The sequence below is a fragment of the Ailuropoda melanoleuca genome, chromosome 1 (genome assembly GCF_002007445.2).
Source record: "Ailuropoda melanoleuca isolate Jingjing chromosome 1, ASM200744v2, whole genome shotgun sequence".
NCBI lineage: Eukaryota > Metazoa > Chordata > Mammalia > Carnivora > Ursidae > Ailuropoda > Ailuropoda melanoleuca.
This window is the reverse complement of record NC_048218.1, coordinates 211,434,150-211,450,253: the sequence shown is the minus strand read 5'-3', so window position 1 is coordinate 211,450,253 and position 16,104 is coordinate 211,434,150. Positions and strand designations below refer to the sequence as shown.

The 16,104-nt window shown below is 53.0% G+C and overlaps 1 protein-coding gene across 1 annotated transcript in view; it reads left to right on the top strand.

The window, feature by feature from the left end:
* Positions 1-16,104, top strand: part of PTPRN2 (protein tyrosine phosphatase receptor type N2) — a 735,412-nt gene that overhangs the window by 698,593 nt on the left and 20,715 nt on the right. Inside the window, exons 14-16 of the mRNA XM_034650176.1 lie at positions 7,236-7,346; positions 8,348-8,514; positions 13,997-14,050. Coding sequence (XP_034506067.1) covers positions 7,236-7,346; positions 8,348-8,514; positions 13,997-14,050 — 332 coding nt within the window. The remainder of the gene's footprint in view (positions 1-7,235; positions 7,347-8,347; positions 8,515-13,996; positions 14,051-16,104) is intronic.

The following is a 16,104-nucleotide window of genomic DNA, read 5'->3' as shown; positions in this document are numbered from 1 at the left end:
GGACTGCTGACAGATGTGAGCTGTAGAGCCGGGGTATGCGACGTCACTAGAAGCCACTCACAGCAGCCCCTCGGCCCCAGGAACTGGGACATTCTCCGCAGGACGCGGACTGGTCGTCGGCCCTGTTCACCACGGGGTGGCTCAACCAGGAGGACGCTGTCCCGTCCCGCTTGACAGATGAGTCCTTTCAGATGGAACCAGAGGCCAGCGAGTGGGGACGGGGCGCTGTGTCCGAGGCCCAGGGCGGAAGGCCCGCCCCAGTCCGTGGGGGTCCCGCTGGTGCCCAGCGAGCGCTAATGTGGACGCTGGATGCCATTATGAACTTTTTACCAAGAAAAAAGCCCTCCCGTCAAGTTCTGTCTTCCACTTTCTGAAGATGCCATTACAAAGCCTTTACCGGAGAAGCAGGCTCTCTCTCCCGAAGCGATGGGCTGGGTTTAAATAGAGCGTTTTTATCGATCACAGTTGTCAGGGTGGTGAAGACAGAACCCGGAGCCACCTCCTGCTGGAGAGCCACAAGGGGCAAACGTCCTCCCTCTCGAGCACTCCCCGAGTGCAGGTCGGGGCGAGGGGGCAGGACGGGGCCCAGCAGGCAGAGTCTGACAAAGCCTGAGCCAGCAGCGTGCACACGGCAGTCCCCGGGGCCCGACATGGCCGAGGACCGAGTCCACTGCGCGTCTGCTCTTCACAGCCTGGCCCGTGGAGATGGCAGGGAAGGTGGCGGCCCCCACCCCCACGGTCTGCTCCACCCACAGATGCCCGCCTCAGAGGCAGGCCGTCAAAGCCGCAGGAGCCAAGCCAGCACCCAGAGAGGCCCCAGCCTGGCCTGGTCACGTACAGGAAGCCCAGGGCCGGCCCGCGCCTCCCCCAGCTCCAGGGCCCCCGGGGCCGCATCGTCCCTCTCCCTCAGGAGACCACATCACATCAGGGCTCGAGCCGGAAATCTGACTTCCAGCCATCCTGAGAGGCGGACTCCCACGGCCCTAGCACGTCCCCGAGGCCCCGTTACCTGTGACACCCATGACAATCATGCTTGGTCTGCACCCCCGGACTTGCTCTGGGCCGCACGTGACACTATCTTCTGTTTCTGCAGCATCGAGGAACATGGAAGGGGGAAATTTACTCCGGAGCCCTGTTAGCTCCCCGAATGGTCGTTTTAAAGCACGTTGTTGGAATAAAGGAAATACAGGAATTGAGGAGAGTTAATTTCTTAGGAAAAACTTCATTCATTGTTTCTGTTCACAAGTACTTCAGCCACATGCCCTGGATTTTCCAGGACACTTTGCTTCAGATATTTTGTCTCCTTGAACTCCCTATACACGAGCTCGTAAACATTAAAAGAGAGAAGAACACTCGTCACACCACCTCACCTAAGTCTGCCAGGGTGTCCGTGACTGCTCGGGGAACGCCACTATAGAGAGCACACATGTCCGCTTGGCAGCCTTCGAACTCGGGCCCGTGAAAGACAGCCTGAGTGTCCTTTTCTCTTCTTTTTTTTTTTTTTTTAAAGATTTATGTATTTGAGAGAGAGAGAGAGCACGAGCAACAGGTAGGAGCAGAGGGAGAAGCAGACTCCCGCTGAGCAGGGAGCCCAACGCGGGGCTCGATCCCAGGACCTGGGGGTCATGACCTGAGCTGAAGGCAGATGCATCACCGACTGAGCCCCCCAGGCGCCCCTGAGTTTCTTTTTCAACTGATATTATGGATCACAGCTGAAAACATCCTCGCTATTCTGCTTTTAAGTGTATTGTTGGTTCCCTTGTCCTCTCCTTTCCTCCTCCCTTCTCCCTCCCACCCTCGCTCCCTTCCTCCCTCCTCCCTCCCTCACTTCCTCCCTCATTTTCCTCCTTCCTCCCTCTCCTCCTCCCTTCTTCTGTCCCTCCCTTCTTCCCCTCTTCCCTCCTCCCTCCCTTCCCTCCTTCCTCCTTCCACCCCCCTCCCTCCCTTCCTTCCTTCCCCCCTCTCTTCCTCCCTGCCTCCCACCTCCCTTCCCTCCTTCCTGTCCACCTTCTCCTCCCCACCCACCTTCACCCCCTTCTCTTCCTCCTCCCTCTCTGGGATCCACAGCTGGACTGATGCATCGATATCAGGGTCTCATCTTGAAAAGAAGGCGGCACCCTGAGCTAAGCAGACGACACGCATATTTAACCTGAAAGGTGAGCAAGGCTGAGGGACTGCAAATGGTTCTAAGGGGCGACACTCGCTCAGGTCCAGCTAACTTCCTAGACATCCAAACACCTGTGAGGAACAGCCCATCGCAACTGCACAGGGGCTGGATGAAGAAGTCCAGTCCGGAAGTGTGCGGCCTGGCTCTGGAAACCCTAAGTGACCAGTATTTGCCCCGAGCCGCCTCCAGTCTGCTGGACAGCTGGGTCAGCCGCGCCGTCTTTGCAAGAGAACTCGTACTCGGTTCCAGGGACACAGCAAGGATTTCTTACGTAGATGCTTTCTCCTTTACGCCGCGTGGGAAAGGATTTCAGAGTCGAGGCTGCCGTTTATGGGCTGTGTGATGGTGGCCATGGGACCAGTTTGGGCGCAGGGTGTCCGGCATCCGGCACCACTCTGCCAGCGTGGAGGCCGGCTTCCATGGCCTCGCCGAGAGGCCCGAACTGACATGTGTGTGCACTGATCAGCAATTGTGAGTGGTACTCAGAAGACACCACGGAGGTTCCTTACCTGTCCCGAGGGTTCCTCACCTGTCCCGAGGCTTCCTCACATGTCCCGAGTGGCTCGACGCGGAGCCCGTGACCACAGGAGGCTTGCTGCAGCGCAGACGCGGTTTTGGGGAGGCCGAGGGTGGGGTGGGGGTCTCGACTGCAGAAGGTGTTACAGACGCTTGTTTTTCCCTGTTTGATCTATTTCAGACCACAGTAGAGCTGACGTCACTGGGCTCATAAGGACTAAAACACAAGCGTTACTAAACCTCACTATTTGACTCATTATTTTAAAATGTGAGTCAGCCCCTCACGGCCAGACTTCAGAACATCTCTGTTCAACCTATGAAAATAAGTGTGCCGCAGAGATGAACTGTACGGTCGGACTGGGGGGTGTGGAGCCCGCTCCGGAGAAGAGCCGGGAGGCTCACGTACCCACGGCACCGACACGCACACAAACCGTTCACGGGCTAAAAAAATAAAAAAGCTTTTCTGTCCATTAAGCCGGTCCTGGGAGAACTTCTTCTAGGCCTGCCCTTGACAGCATTTTCTTTAGCTCTTTTTACAGAAGTATTCAAATGGTCTCTTTTAAACACATGTATTGTTTTCAACCGAGCACCCACGGCAATAAATCCCCATCCTGGCTGCCTTGGCGGGTAGAAATGGCAGCCAGACCAGCATCTGGTCTTCTTGGAGATGCCTGTCTGGTGGGAGAAAGATGTGAGCACATGATAAGGATGATGCAAGGTAGAAAGGGACACATCACAAGAGATCGAAGTAAAGGAAGAAGTTTTATGCCTGGAGGGACCGGGTGCCTGGCAGAGAACATGAACTGGGCTTTTTGCAATTTTGGATGGGTCATCTTTCCTCTAATCAGGTCTTAGCGGGGCGTTGAAAGAGTTTGGTTTGCTGAATAGCTAGTTTTCTACTGTGGTTTCTTTCCATCTGCTTTAATTAGGTTTGTTTATGCGCCTTGGCGCTGGCACGCTCCTCCCTGAGGAGCCCCGACCGCGAGCGCGCAGCTGGGCCTCGAGCGCGGGTCTGAGCTGCCTGGGGCCACTGGATGCAGACGTTTTCTGGGACGATGCCGTAGATATAGTTTCTCTTCCTTAGATTTTACTAGTAGCATTTTTTCCTCCAGCTTACCTTATTATAACAATATAGCAAATAACACACACATATATATATATATACATATATATATATATATCATGTGTTCATTGGCTGCTTGTGTTGTTGGTGAGGCTTCTAGTCAACTGTAGGCTCATAGCTAAGCTTTTGGGGAGTTCACAGGTTAAGCGTGGATTTTCGACTGCACAGGGATCGGCACCCCTCACTCCCATGTTATTCAGCGGTCAGCTGCATCGGTTTCCAGCTTATCACAAGCTGGGGGTATTCTCTGAGAGTTCCGGAGGCCAGACATCTGAAATCAAGGTGTGGAGAGGCTTCCTCCTTTCAGGGTCTGGGGGCCCCACGCAGTCCTGCACCTGCAGCCGTGTCGAGCTCCCCGCCTTCATCCCGAGGCTTCCCGCTGGCGTCTCTCTTTGCACGGGGTTTCCCTCTTCTTATAAGGCCCGCCCTAAGCCAGTATGACCCCCTCTTTCACTCAATGGCATCAGCAGAGACCCTATTCCCAAATGAGGTCACATTCACAGGTCCCAGCGGTTAGGACGTCAGCCTATCTTCTCCGGGGGACGAAACTCACCCGTGACACAGAGCAGTGTGGCTTCTCTTACCAGCCGTCAGTAAGTTGGCGCAGCTGGTCGCACAGCAGCCCACGTGTGTATTCCCGTCACTAGAGCAACCGTCGGAGCCACGGGATGTCCGTTACCCTCTGGCTCGCTGCTGAAGACCACACGCAGGTCCCCATCGGCGGTGACGGCATCACAAGCGTCTCCTCCACGTCACCCGCGAGACGCAGCCTGGGGCAGGCTCCCAGGGACTGGCGGGGGCAGCGGCACAGGACACGGAGCAGACCACTCCCATTCCCACAGCACACAACCCCCAAGGAGAGGCTGGTGGGGACCATAAAGGCCAGAAGCTGCCATCGCTCCCGCCCCTGGTGCATGAAGCCATACTGTTGAGGCGTCCTGGGCCTTCAGGGTGGCCTCCTGGGGGGAGGCAGCAGAGCGTCTGGGAAGCAGCTCGCCGGGAGGCAGGACGTCGTGTCTTCTCCAAGCGCAGCACTGGCTTATGGTCAGCGTCCAGCCCTGAAGGCTCGTGTTTCATCCGTGGCGGTGGCCTCGTTTGGACCCAGCGATGGAAGCACTTCCTTCCTGCCTGGGGAGAGGTGTGCACTTGACTCCAGACCAGGGAGCTGTGGGCGGGGCTGCAGACCGTGGCGCGCTGCGGGGCACTGTCCCCACCCCACTCTCGGCAGGGACTTCTGGTTCCCTCTGAACCTCCTGACGTGCGAGGCGCTCTGCAGAGATGGCCGGTAAACCGGGAGGAGACCAGGATTGCCATGCTCTGTGATGCCGAACAGGAAAGTGCCAGAAATCACCGTTTCCGGACCTGCACCCTTAGCTCAGTCAGTGAACTGCCTCGCTTCTGAGATTCGGTGGGGCCTCTGGGTGGATAGCTGCTTCCCAGGAGAGAAGGATTAGGGTTTCCGCACAGACAGCCCTTCTGGAGTCGGGAACTGCCCGAGGGCCGGGGAGAGCCGCGGGGGGGGGGGGGGGGGGGGCGGGGAAGCAGAAACTTGGCCGTTTCTAAACTGAGCTTTGGCTGGCGTCCTGGATCCCACCAGAACCCGCATTCACGGTTCTTGGCGTGTCCTGAAGGTCAGTGACATCGCCCCGCACACTGACGCACGGACACACAAAGCCGGGCTGGACATGTAACACCGGTGCCCAAGGGGGCCGCCTGTTTGCTTGATTTACTAAATTCCCTCTCTGCTCTTAGACACAGTGACCTAAAAAGAAATATGGCCCCCAAGAGTGCCTTTGGGATTGTTTGTTTAAATTAAGTTTCATTTGGATTTAATCTTAACCAAGTCTTCCAAGAGCCGGGCAGGCTCCCGCATGGAAGCGCCGTGTGCACAGACCAATGAACGGGGCTGCCGGCTGGGAGGACCCCTCCTTAAATGAGGGGCTTCCTAATGTCACACTTGGGTGGCACAAGCAGAGTGTGAGGTGATTAGTTTATGGTCTAGATCATTGTATTTTTATTACGCTCATAAAATCTGTGTTTCTCCTCATTTTCGTAATGGCTTCAATGAGCTTCACCACCTTCTAAAGACACATTAAACTGTTATGTGCCGGAAGGACCAATTTAGGGGGGCAGGCTGCAAAGCCTGAGAGCTGCACGTGGCACATGCTTTGAATTCTCATCTCGTGCCTGGCTTTGCGCTAAGGAAAATGAAGGCTTATGGGTTCGGGCGTAATTCATATTTATTTGTGGGCTTTTTCATAAACACGCAGTTTCCATGAAATCCCAGTATTAATGAGACATAGCGTGGTGCCGTAAAGGCATCGACTATTCCTGTCACGCGGGAATATAAATCAATATTCAAAGAGGAAAATATCATGGACACGTCCCTTTTTAAAATATAACTGAAAGGGGGTTATTTAATAACATGAACTATGAAGGGAACACATTTTACATTTGAGCTATGTGGATTTTTTTTAATGACAAGATTCTAATTGGATTGTTATATCTGTATTTAAAAGAAATAGAAGCTCTCTTCGATACTAAATTTACACCTAAATGCAGTTGCTTATAAATATTTCTGTGAAGTCACCGTAACCCACCGCGGGAGAAGCAGACGCCTCTTCCCTCTGTAATTTAATATGCTAATTCACGTCTGCAACGCCACCTCAGCGTGCCCCAGAGAATTAATGGTTTCTGATTATGCTCCGGTATTAATACTCACAGTCACGAAGTTGGGAGTTGTGCTTGAGAGGAGGCCTCGTGGAGGCCCTTGGTATCTGTCCCTTCTCCACACTTGCACGTGTGTCCGTCGGTTCGCTGTGTCTCGGAGACGCTGCGTGATGTGGCTGCCGTGAATTACTAACTCGGTTTTGTTCTCATTGACTACCGTGGCCGTGTTCCGTGTGGGTTTCCCCAGCCCTGCTTCCTGTAAGCAGGCCTACTTCTGATCGGACGGCAGCTTCACAAAGCAAAGTGGTTTTCTAGTCATGCAGACTGACGGCAACGACCAAAAACCGATCGTGTCAACCACTTTCAGTCTGCGCAGCGCGAAGGAGCGGACGAGCGCGCCGCCTGCCCTCTGGCTGCTGGGAACAGCGGCACAGGCCGTGTTGTCTGTCGGGGCTGCGTGGTGGAAGGTTCCCGTCACAGATCCAAAGTTGGGAAGCGCGGCCGCTGAACGTGGGTCCTAGAGGTGCTAAAAGGCGTGGAACGAATGGCCGGTTTTGTGGTCTGTAGTATTTCGTGGAACGTGGAAGCTATGGGGTGCATTCAGAGATGTGAAGCCCGCTGTGGGGGAAAGTGTCCAGCGAAGGGGAGAGGGCGGTCCGTGTGCGAGCACCCTGGCCCGCGTCGCTGAGCACGGTGGCTGCACATGCTGTGCGGGATCTGCCGGTCACGCCGTGGCCGCGGGCCTTTCTCTGCCTGCAGATGGTGTGGGAGAGTGGCTGCGTGGTTATCGTCATGCTGACACCCCTCTCGGAGAACGGCGTGCGGCACTACTGGCCGGACGAAGGCTCCAACGTCTACCACATCTACGAGGTACCCCCCAAAAGCGCACCTGCCTGTAGGGCCACAGAGAACAGGAGCGTCCCCACCGGGGGGGGGGGCGGCCTCTCCTCGGGAAGGCGGGCAGGCAGGCCAGCCCTTCCCAGGCCCCGTGGTCCGTAGATGCCCAGACCCTCCAAACAGCCGTGCTGTGGCACCTTGGGCTCTGGCGTAAACAGTCTGGTCTGCACTTTTAAAGTTTTATGATTCCAAATTCAGACAGAAGGAGCCAAAAAACATTCACTTCACAGGGAGGCCCATTGAGCCAGGCCCCAAATAATAGGTCTTTCATGGGTCTGTTCTAGGAAGAGCCCTGCCTGCACCGTGGCCTCCCACAGCACTCAGGGCTGTGGGTCTGTAGATTGGACCCTCCCTGCGGGGCGCCTGCCAGCAAGTTTCTTTCTCTTGCTGAGCCCTCTACCCACATCCACAATGAACTGTGTCACCTGGGGCACTCAACACGTACCAGCACGCATCCGTTGTTTCACATTACACATTAGTCAGAATGCCGAAGTCCCGTGGTGGAAGCATTAAGGACCCTAAATCACACAGTCGTGGCTTTTAGGCCGTGAGAATGGGCTTGACCCCGAGAAGCGCCGAGTTGCGCTATCTGCGGGGATACTGTGGTCTCCCCTCCATCTCTAGGTGAGACCCCCCTGCAGTAAAATTTAAGTACGGCGGAACCCGCTGGTGTTTTTGTTCCAAAGTATAGTTTTTCTTGAAGGTAGGTGGTTTAGAAATGCAAAAGACGGAAGCTAGAATAGTTTTGGATTGTAACACAATTTTCTAATAATTTGACTAATGCATCTAGGTGACATTAAAAACCCACAGTTATCTTTGGCATAAGCCCTGTTAAAACTGAGAAGGTGGGGGGGCCGTCGAGCCCACTGTCCACCCACGTGCAGTCCTTGTAGCATTCGCCCTTCGCTGCTCAAAGTGGCTCTGCGCTCAGACGAGGCTTCACACTCCCGATGCCCCCTTGTCCTCCTGTCCAGGTAAACCTAGTCTCCGAGCACATCTGGTGCGAGGATTTCCTCGTACGGAGCTTCTATCTGAAGAACCTTCAAACCAACGAGACGCGCACCGTGACCCAGTTCCACTTCCTGAGCTGGTATGACCAGGGAGTGCCTTCCTCCGCGAGGTCCCTCCTGGATTTCCGCAGGTATGACAAACAGCGCACTAAGCAGGGTAACGCGTTAGAGTGTGGGCGTCAGAGAGGAGGGAACGCGGTCTGATACCAGATTTCTGGTGTCTAAGAGGCCATTTGCTGTAAGACCTGCCATCTGTCTTATATTTATATAATATACAGTTGATCCTTGAACAGCACGGAATTGATGCCCCAACCCCTACACAGTTGAAAATACACATTTAGCTCTTGACTCCCCCGAAACGTAACTACTGATAACCTCCTGTTGACTGGAAGCCTTACCGGTATCCTGAGAAGTCAATTAACACACAGTTTATATGTTATGTGTGTTACACACTGTGGTCTTACAATACAGCACGCTGGAGAAAAGAAAATGTTATAAAGAAAATCACAAGGAAGAGAAAATACATTTTCAGTTCTGTCCTGTATTTATCAAAAAAAATTCATGTGTAAGTGGACCAGCGCAGCTCGGAGCCATGTTGTTCCAGGGTCAACTGTATTTATATTCTAGAGAAGAGAGGGGAGGGGAAGGAGAGTATGTTAATGGTACATATTAACCGCAAGGTGTTTTCTGGCTTTAGAAGAGTTAAAAGGGCAGGGGACATAGATACCTTAGAATTGTGGAAATACGATCATTATTTCTGATAAGATTCTCCAAGTGGTGGAGTCCTGAAGCTCATGCTTCACAAGACATTGATGAGGAAAAGGCAGATTTTCAGTTTGGATACTATCTGCTTGGACAAGATAATGAGATGTAAAGTGTGTGGGGCCAGATTCCAGCCTGGGTGACCTTAGACCTTGAGCGAGAGCCTGGATGGAATGAGCACATGACCGTGTTTTCTAGTGTAGTTTTGAAGCTGACAGTCGGGAAACTTCCAGTCTTTGTTCACGCCCCGGTCAGCCAGTCGCCCAGGGGGCTGTCTTGTTTTAAAGTGTGTTTATTGAGCTGTTGAGATGAATGCTGGACTCCCATCTTTCAGGAAGATATTGACAAGGCAGGAAAGGGGGGGGACTGTCCATCAGACTCGGTGGTAACGGTGGTCAGCACGGGCTGTTGTGTGCTGGCAAAGCGTGAGCAGCCACGCAGCAGAGGCCGGTGTCCAGCAGCGTGATAACCGAGCTCTCCATTCGGCAGAGCACCACTTATGTTTAGCCGATTGGAAACCTGCCTAACCACAAAAGCAGACAGATGCCCAGAACAACGAACTAGGAAATAAAATGCACCTTAATCCAGCATTGTACGCAGAGTGATTTATATCTGAACGTTACCCATCCTCGAGTCTACGGCCGTGTCACTCGAGACCGTGGGGTTTCAGGCTGATCTCTGGATTTCTTGAATTTGCGTGTTACACATTCTCAAGGTTATTGTGATACTGTTTCTTTTGCCTTTTAGTCTACTTTGAAAAGAAAAACAAATGTTTTATTTGAATAGTTCTTTGGATCAAATAGCGTGTGGAAGCTCACAGAGAGGCATGCCCGTGGCGTCACGGCCATGGCGCACGTTGGGTGACCTTGCCTGGAGAGGCCGAGCGTGCACGGTGCGTGGAGTTCTGAACGCATCCCAAAGCCCTGACCACACACAGTTCCCTCTCGATCCACCCCAGTGTCCTGGCCATTAGATGCCTTTCCTTAATGCAAATGCATTTCCAAAGACATGCTATCGAAAGATTTTACCGATTTCCTGAGATAGGGTCCCGGAGAAACAGCCACTACCGGCAGAACGGATGTGGCTCCAGAGATGGCAGATCATCGGAGCCCGTCTTTGGGTTCCTCCAGTGTGTTTGCACATATATGCATATGGGCGCACGTTGAAATCCATATCCATATATGGAACTGAACAATACACAACCAACCCTCTGTGCTTACCACCTGTCACGAAGGGACACCGACCCCAAAGTTCCCTTTCCGTGGAGGCTGAGGAGACGAGGCTCCAGAAGGTTTTTATTAAATTGGAATGTGCAAGTCTATTAGAATCAAAAGCCCTGCTGCCTGCCTTCCTCGGCACGGCCCCGTATCCCAGCCCGGCCGGCCTGTCCCGGACTCCCCGGACAGTGGGCACGAGCGGTCACCACGCTCGGGCGCGGATTGCCGCTTTGTGGTTTTCTGTATAGAAGAGCCGCCCAAAGTTCAGCCGTCGGAAAGGGGCATTGGCTTCCGGGGACACAGGTCCCCTGATGCCCAGGTCTGCCCCCGCCCACCCCCCGACCCCGCACGCGCACCCAGCCTTCTCCCGTCAGGCACTGAGACGTGTAATTACATACTTCTGGAGCCCAGAGGGAGCGCTGCTACACTTTAAGGAGAAGCTGCTAAAGCCAGGAGATAATTAGCATCACATGGGAAGTATTCTGTCTCTCTGTCTGTCTCTCTGAGTCTCACTTCTCGCAACGGCACTCACAACGCTGATCCCTGTAGAAATGGACAGACCCTTACTTTGCCAGCTAATGAGCGGTGGCCAGTGTCATTTTTGTGATGTTGCAGCTAGTAATATGAGCCCAGTTGCATAGTCACAAAAGTGATCATTGGAGGCTGTGACTCTGCTGCCGGGCAGTGTGGGAAGCCCCTTTTCTGAGCCTCTAACGACCTCTGACCTTTGCTTGCTGTTGGTTGCATGACGGTTCCTTCTCACTCAGTGACCCATGGGTTGGTTTGTATTACTAATCGTTCTTTCTCAGTGAATTCCTCCTGCTGAAATATATATAATATCCATTTTTCTGAATGTCTGCACCCTTCTGCTCACTGATGATTTGTTCTGATCGAGTCAGACAAGACAGCTGTGTGTTGTCCATCTTCACGAATAATCTGCGTCTCTATTTTGGGTCAACCAGGTGAACGCTTTTGCTGACTGTGATGCTTTTACTTTTCTACTTGTGATGTTTTGCGTTGTAATAATACAAGGACGTGATTCTTTGTAAATAAATTTCTGAACCGTGACAGCATGTTGTACTCACACGACGCGTCTCTTCAATGGCTCATGGCTGTTCGTAAGCGGGTTTAGCGCGGGTGGGGCTGGCATGGGTACTAAGACCGCAGCGAAGCCTCCCTGGGTCCTGCCGAGCCAGTCACAACGTGCTGGAGAAGGATTATTTTAAATGTTCTGTACGTAAGGGCAGGGACTGCAGAAGCAGTGATTAGAGCGCTTGGTCTTCAAAAGAGCAGTTATTCTGCACGCATTTTGCCAAAAATGGGGCCGACCAGATGTGAGCGGGACACTCCTGTTCTCCTGGTCCTTACAGTCAGGGTTTCTGAAACAAGGGTATCTGGTTGTCACTTCTTTCTTGTTTTCTTGTTTTATGTTCATGTACTACTTTCATGCTTGGCCCCATCAGAAAATACGTTCAAAACCTGGTGACTGGGCGGGGTGTGAGCGGGCAAACGCTGAGCCTCGACCACCAGGTGTGAACTGTCACAGAGTGACAGATGCAACCGCCGAGAGAGTTCTAGTAAAAACTTCTGTTTGAAAGTAAAAGGCCCGTAGAAAAAAAAAGCCGCCCTGTGGGGCGCCTGGGTGGCTCAGTCCTTAAGCGTCTGCCTTCGGCTCCAGGCATGATCCCAGGGTTCTGGAATCGAGCCCCACATCAGGTTCCTCCGCTGGGAGCCTGTTTCTTCCTCTCCCATTCCCCCTGCTTGTGTTCCCTCTCTCGATGGCTGTTTCTCTGTCTGTCAAATAAATAAATAAAATCTTAAAAAAAAAAAAAAGAAAGAAAGAAAGAAAGCCAGCTGCCCTAAATCTGGTCTGACCCTGACCTCACTTGACTTGCACATGTACACACGCACACACACAGTGTGTACCCACATGCACAAGCATGCAGGCGTGCACGCACACGGCCTTGGTCGAGCAGGGCTCGCGTTACTCACATTTGAGGTATGTCCGGGGGTCTGGCCTCTGTTTTGTCAGACCTGAGGCTCATGTTGCCATTACAGCCTGAGTCAAGAATAGGAGTTTTAAGATTTTTTTTTCTTAATTTTTAAGTCCTCTGTACACCCATCCTGGGGCTGGAAGCCACGACCCCGAGATCAAGAGTCACACATTCCACCAATGGAGCCAGCCAGGAGCCCCAAAGAATGGGAGGTTTTAGGAGAAATCAGTAGATCTGTTCTCCAGTCTGTTTAATTCTCAAAGGCCCAAGAACCTTTTGGGCTTTCTGGCCCACCGTTGATTTGAATGAGTTCACTTGACAACACGGTGGGCCCCGAGAGTGAGATAGCCACGTGGCTGTAGGGACACTGAATGGCTTGTTTTACCCATGTTTCTGGGTCTCCTCATTTTGAAGACATTTTGGGTGGTCTGAAAGCTTCCCGTGCTGCAGGGGGTGGCCACCGACCACGTGCTGCCCCGGCGGGCTTGGGCATGGCCCATCTTCGGGGCACATCGTAGCCAGGTCCCCACTTGCTGTTTGGGGAGGCACGTGGACCTCACTCTGTTCACTCCACGAGGAACTAGGAACAACCAGCTCTGCTCTGGGGGCAGACATGGAAATGACCGCTGGGCGCCTGGGCCGGCCGCCAGCTCCCTTCTGCAACCCCGCGGCTCTGGGGTTTCGAGGCAAGGCCCCCAGTTGACCAAATAGGAGCTCCCAGCTGACTCTGCTGGGCAGGCGAGCCTTCCCAAAGAAATGTGACGTGTTCCCATGTCTGGTGCAAGGAAAAAGGGTTTTTTTTCTGCCCTGTCATTCGTTTTAAATTTTGCTTCATGTCATACATTATAGAAATTCGTAGGGAGCATTTTAGAACACAGACCCTCGCACATTTTTTCATTGACTTTTCTCTACTCAGAAATATTTTACTGAGAATTTTGATGTACTTTATAAACATGTTTAGTTGTTTCACTAACTTTCAACAAATTTGGAGCTGACACAGTGGATTTGAAATCAGTGCTTTGTTTTGATTTAGGGTTTGGTTACAGAATAATCTGTGCTTCTTAATTTTCATAAATTCTGGTCTAAAATCTGCACAATACAGTTGTTTGTAAACGTACATTGATATAAAGGAAGGACTTGTCTCAACTGCAGTTTCTCCGCAATTTAGAACTCCAACCAAACGCACCGATCCAAAAGGACCTGTAAGATGCTGCTTTGAGACAACAGAGTAATATACATTCCAGTGTGATGCCGAGAATGTAAGAAATTTTGAGCATAAATTGCAAAACTCAAACACGTTAGCAGGGAATCTAGATCCTCGTGTCAGCTACTGGAGCTGCAGACGGAGGGGTAGGGCAGGCTGGTGGCGGAGGCCCGGGGTTCTCGCTTATGAAGGAAAAGGGAAATTGTGAAAATGTAAAGAATTGTTTTTAAAGCTCTGTTTAATCATTTAATATTGAAAAGAAAAATAAATCTTTGAAAATGTGCGTGCAATTTTGATTTTCTTTGTCAAAACAGGCTATTACTGCAAAATGACGTCAAAGATGTGGTCTGTTTGTTTTGGCTTAGGAGTTAGTTTGCAAAACATTAAGACAAGAGTCATAGTGCATAACCATGATTTCTGTCTCTTTTTATTTCAGAAAAGTAAACAAGTGCTACAGGGGCCGTTCTTGTCCAATAATTGTTCACTGCAGGCAAGTACAACTTTTCACATGGATTAACAAGTACTCGCTACCCAAGAAGAAAGCCGCAGTTACACACACAAGTCGAACACTCATTGCTTCATAAATGCACCTAACGGGCACTTCTGAAGGAAGCCAGAGCTGCAGACGGAAGTTTCTAGGCCACTCAGCTATTCGTGTTGTGTGCATGCCCCGCTGCGCGGAACGACCCGCCTGGGCCGCCCCCGTCCCAGGTCCCGCAGGCCACTGCCGCACGCCATGTCCTCACACCCTGTATTTTCTCAAGCACACGTGGGTCCCTACACAAACACCCAAGACGGCGTTTTCCATCAGTGGTGTCGTCTCAGCCACCGACTCACTTAGCTGAGGTTTGGAACCGAGATGCTGGGGATGCTCGGGGCCCCTTAGGCACAGGGACAGAATCAGGAATCAGCACAGGGATGGCCTCGCCCAGCTCAGGACTTGAGTCCGGCCGTTGGGTGAAATCCAGTGGCTCATCAAGCATGTTACACCCACACCGATAAGCAGACACCCACCGTCAGGGCGCCATCTCCCCGGGCTTCACACCCACCTCGTTTGGGTAAAGAGCCACACTCTGATTTGGAGAACTGTCTTGTAGAAGGTTGCTGTCTGCTGGGATAGAAAGGAACCCTCTCTCCAAGGATCAGATGCCTAGTCTGTCAGTGCAGTCAAGACGTGTACGTGTGTGTGCCTGTGCGTGTGTGTGTGTGAGGTGTGTATGCCTGTGTGTGTGTCTGTCAGGTTGTGTCTGTGTGTGTGAGTGCGTGAGTGCGTGTGTCGGGTGTGTATGCCTGTGTGTGTGTGTGTCTATGTGTGTCTGTGTGTGTGTCTGTCAGGTTGTGCCTGTCTGAGTGTATGTGTGTGAGTGCGTGTGTCGGGTGTGTGTCAGGTTGTGTCTATGTGTGTGCCTGTGTGTTAGTGTGTATGTGTGTGTGTCTGTCAGGTTGTGTCTGTGTGTGTGAGTGCGTGTCAGGTGTGTATGCCTGTGTGTGTGTGTGTGTCTGTGTGTCTGTCAGGTTGTGCCTGAGTGTATGTGTGTGAGTGCGTGTGTGCGTGCGTGTGTCGGGTGTGTGTCAGGTTGTGTGTGTGTGAGTGTGAGTGCGTGTCAGGTGTGTATGCCTGTGTGTGTGTCTATGTGTGTGTCTATGTGTGTGCGTGCGTGTGTCGGGTGTGTATCAGTGTGGGTTGTGTATAACTGCATGTGTCTGTGCCAGCGCATGTGACGTGTCCCTGCGTGTGTCTGTGTGCTCCCATATGGGTCTGTGGTGAGGACCCGAGCCGGCCGTGGCCTGGGGCCCTCGGAGAGCAGAGGGAACCATCTGGAGGCACAGGTGTCCCCACGGGCCACAGCCGTAGCTGGTGTGCATAGGAGTCCGAGCCACTGTGGAGGGAGAGAGGCCCGTCCACACCGGACAGGTGGAAGGCCATCTGTGGCACAGTGGGGACGGGGTGCTGAGCAAGCTCTGTATACGTGCGGACCGTGCAGGTCCCCGTGGCATTTCCAGCCACTGGTCTGAGGGTCTGGTAAAGCCAGAGCCCATGAGCCTTTCCCACAAAGGCCGCCAAGGCCCCGCCAGGTGTCCCAGGACCGCCGCCAGTGCTTGGGCTGCAAGCAGAGTGTCTGGTCCCGTAATGGCTGACCCTCTGGTAGACACGCTAGCGGTGCACACGGGACAGTCCCCATCCAGCAGCTGCCCCTGGGGTGACCGCAGCCTCTCCGACAAGGGAGACGTGCCCTCGAGCCCCACAAAGCAGCCGCCTTCCCCAGAAAGGACCCTCCCTGCCCTCGGAGGGGGGCCGTCCTCTCCCGGGGACCCTGCAGCCACAGCTGGGTGACCTCGCTCACCGCCAAGGAAAACGCCCTCAACGCGGACACAGCCAGACCCGTCTTTTGTGTATTCTGACAACTCTGACCACATCTTTGGCCAAAGAAGCAGAGAAAAGGGAGGCGGGAGCCAATCTACGCAGGCACCATAGCTAATCCACACTGCCTGCTGCTAAGGCGCTCCCCTTCCTCCCCTCCCTCCCCTCCCCTCCCTCCTCTT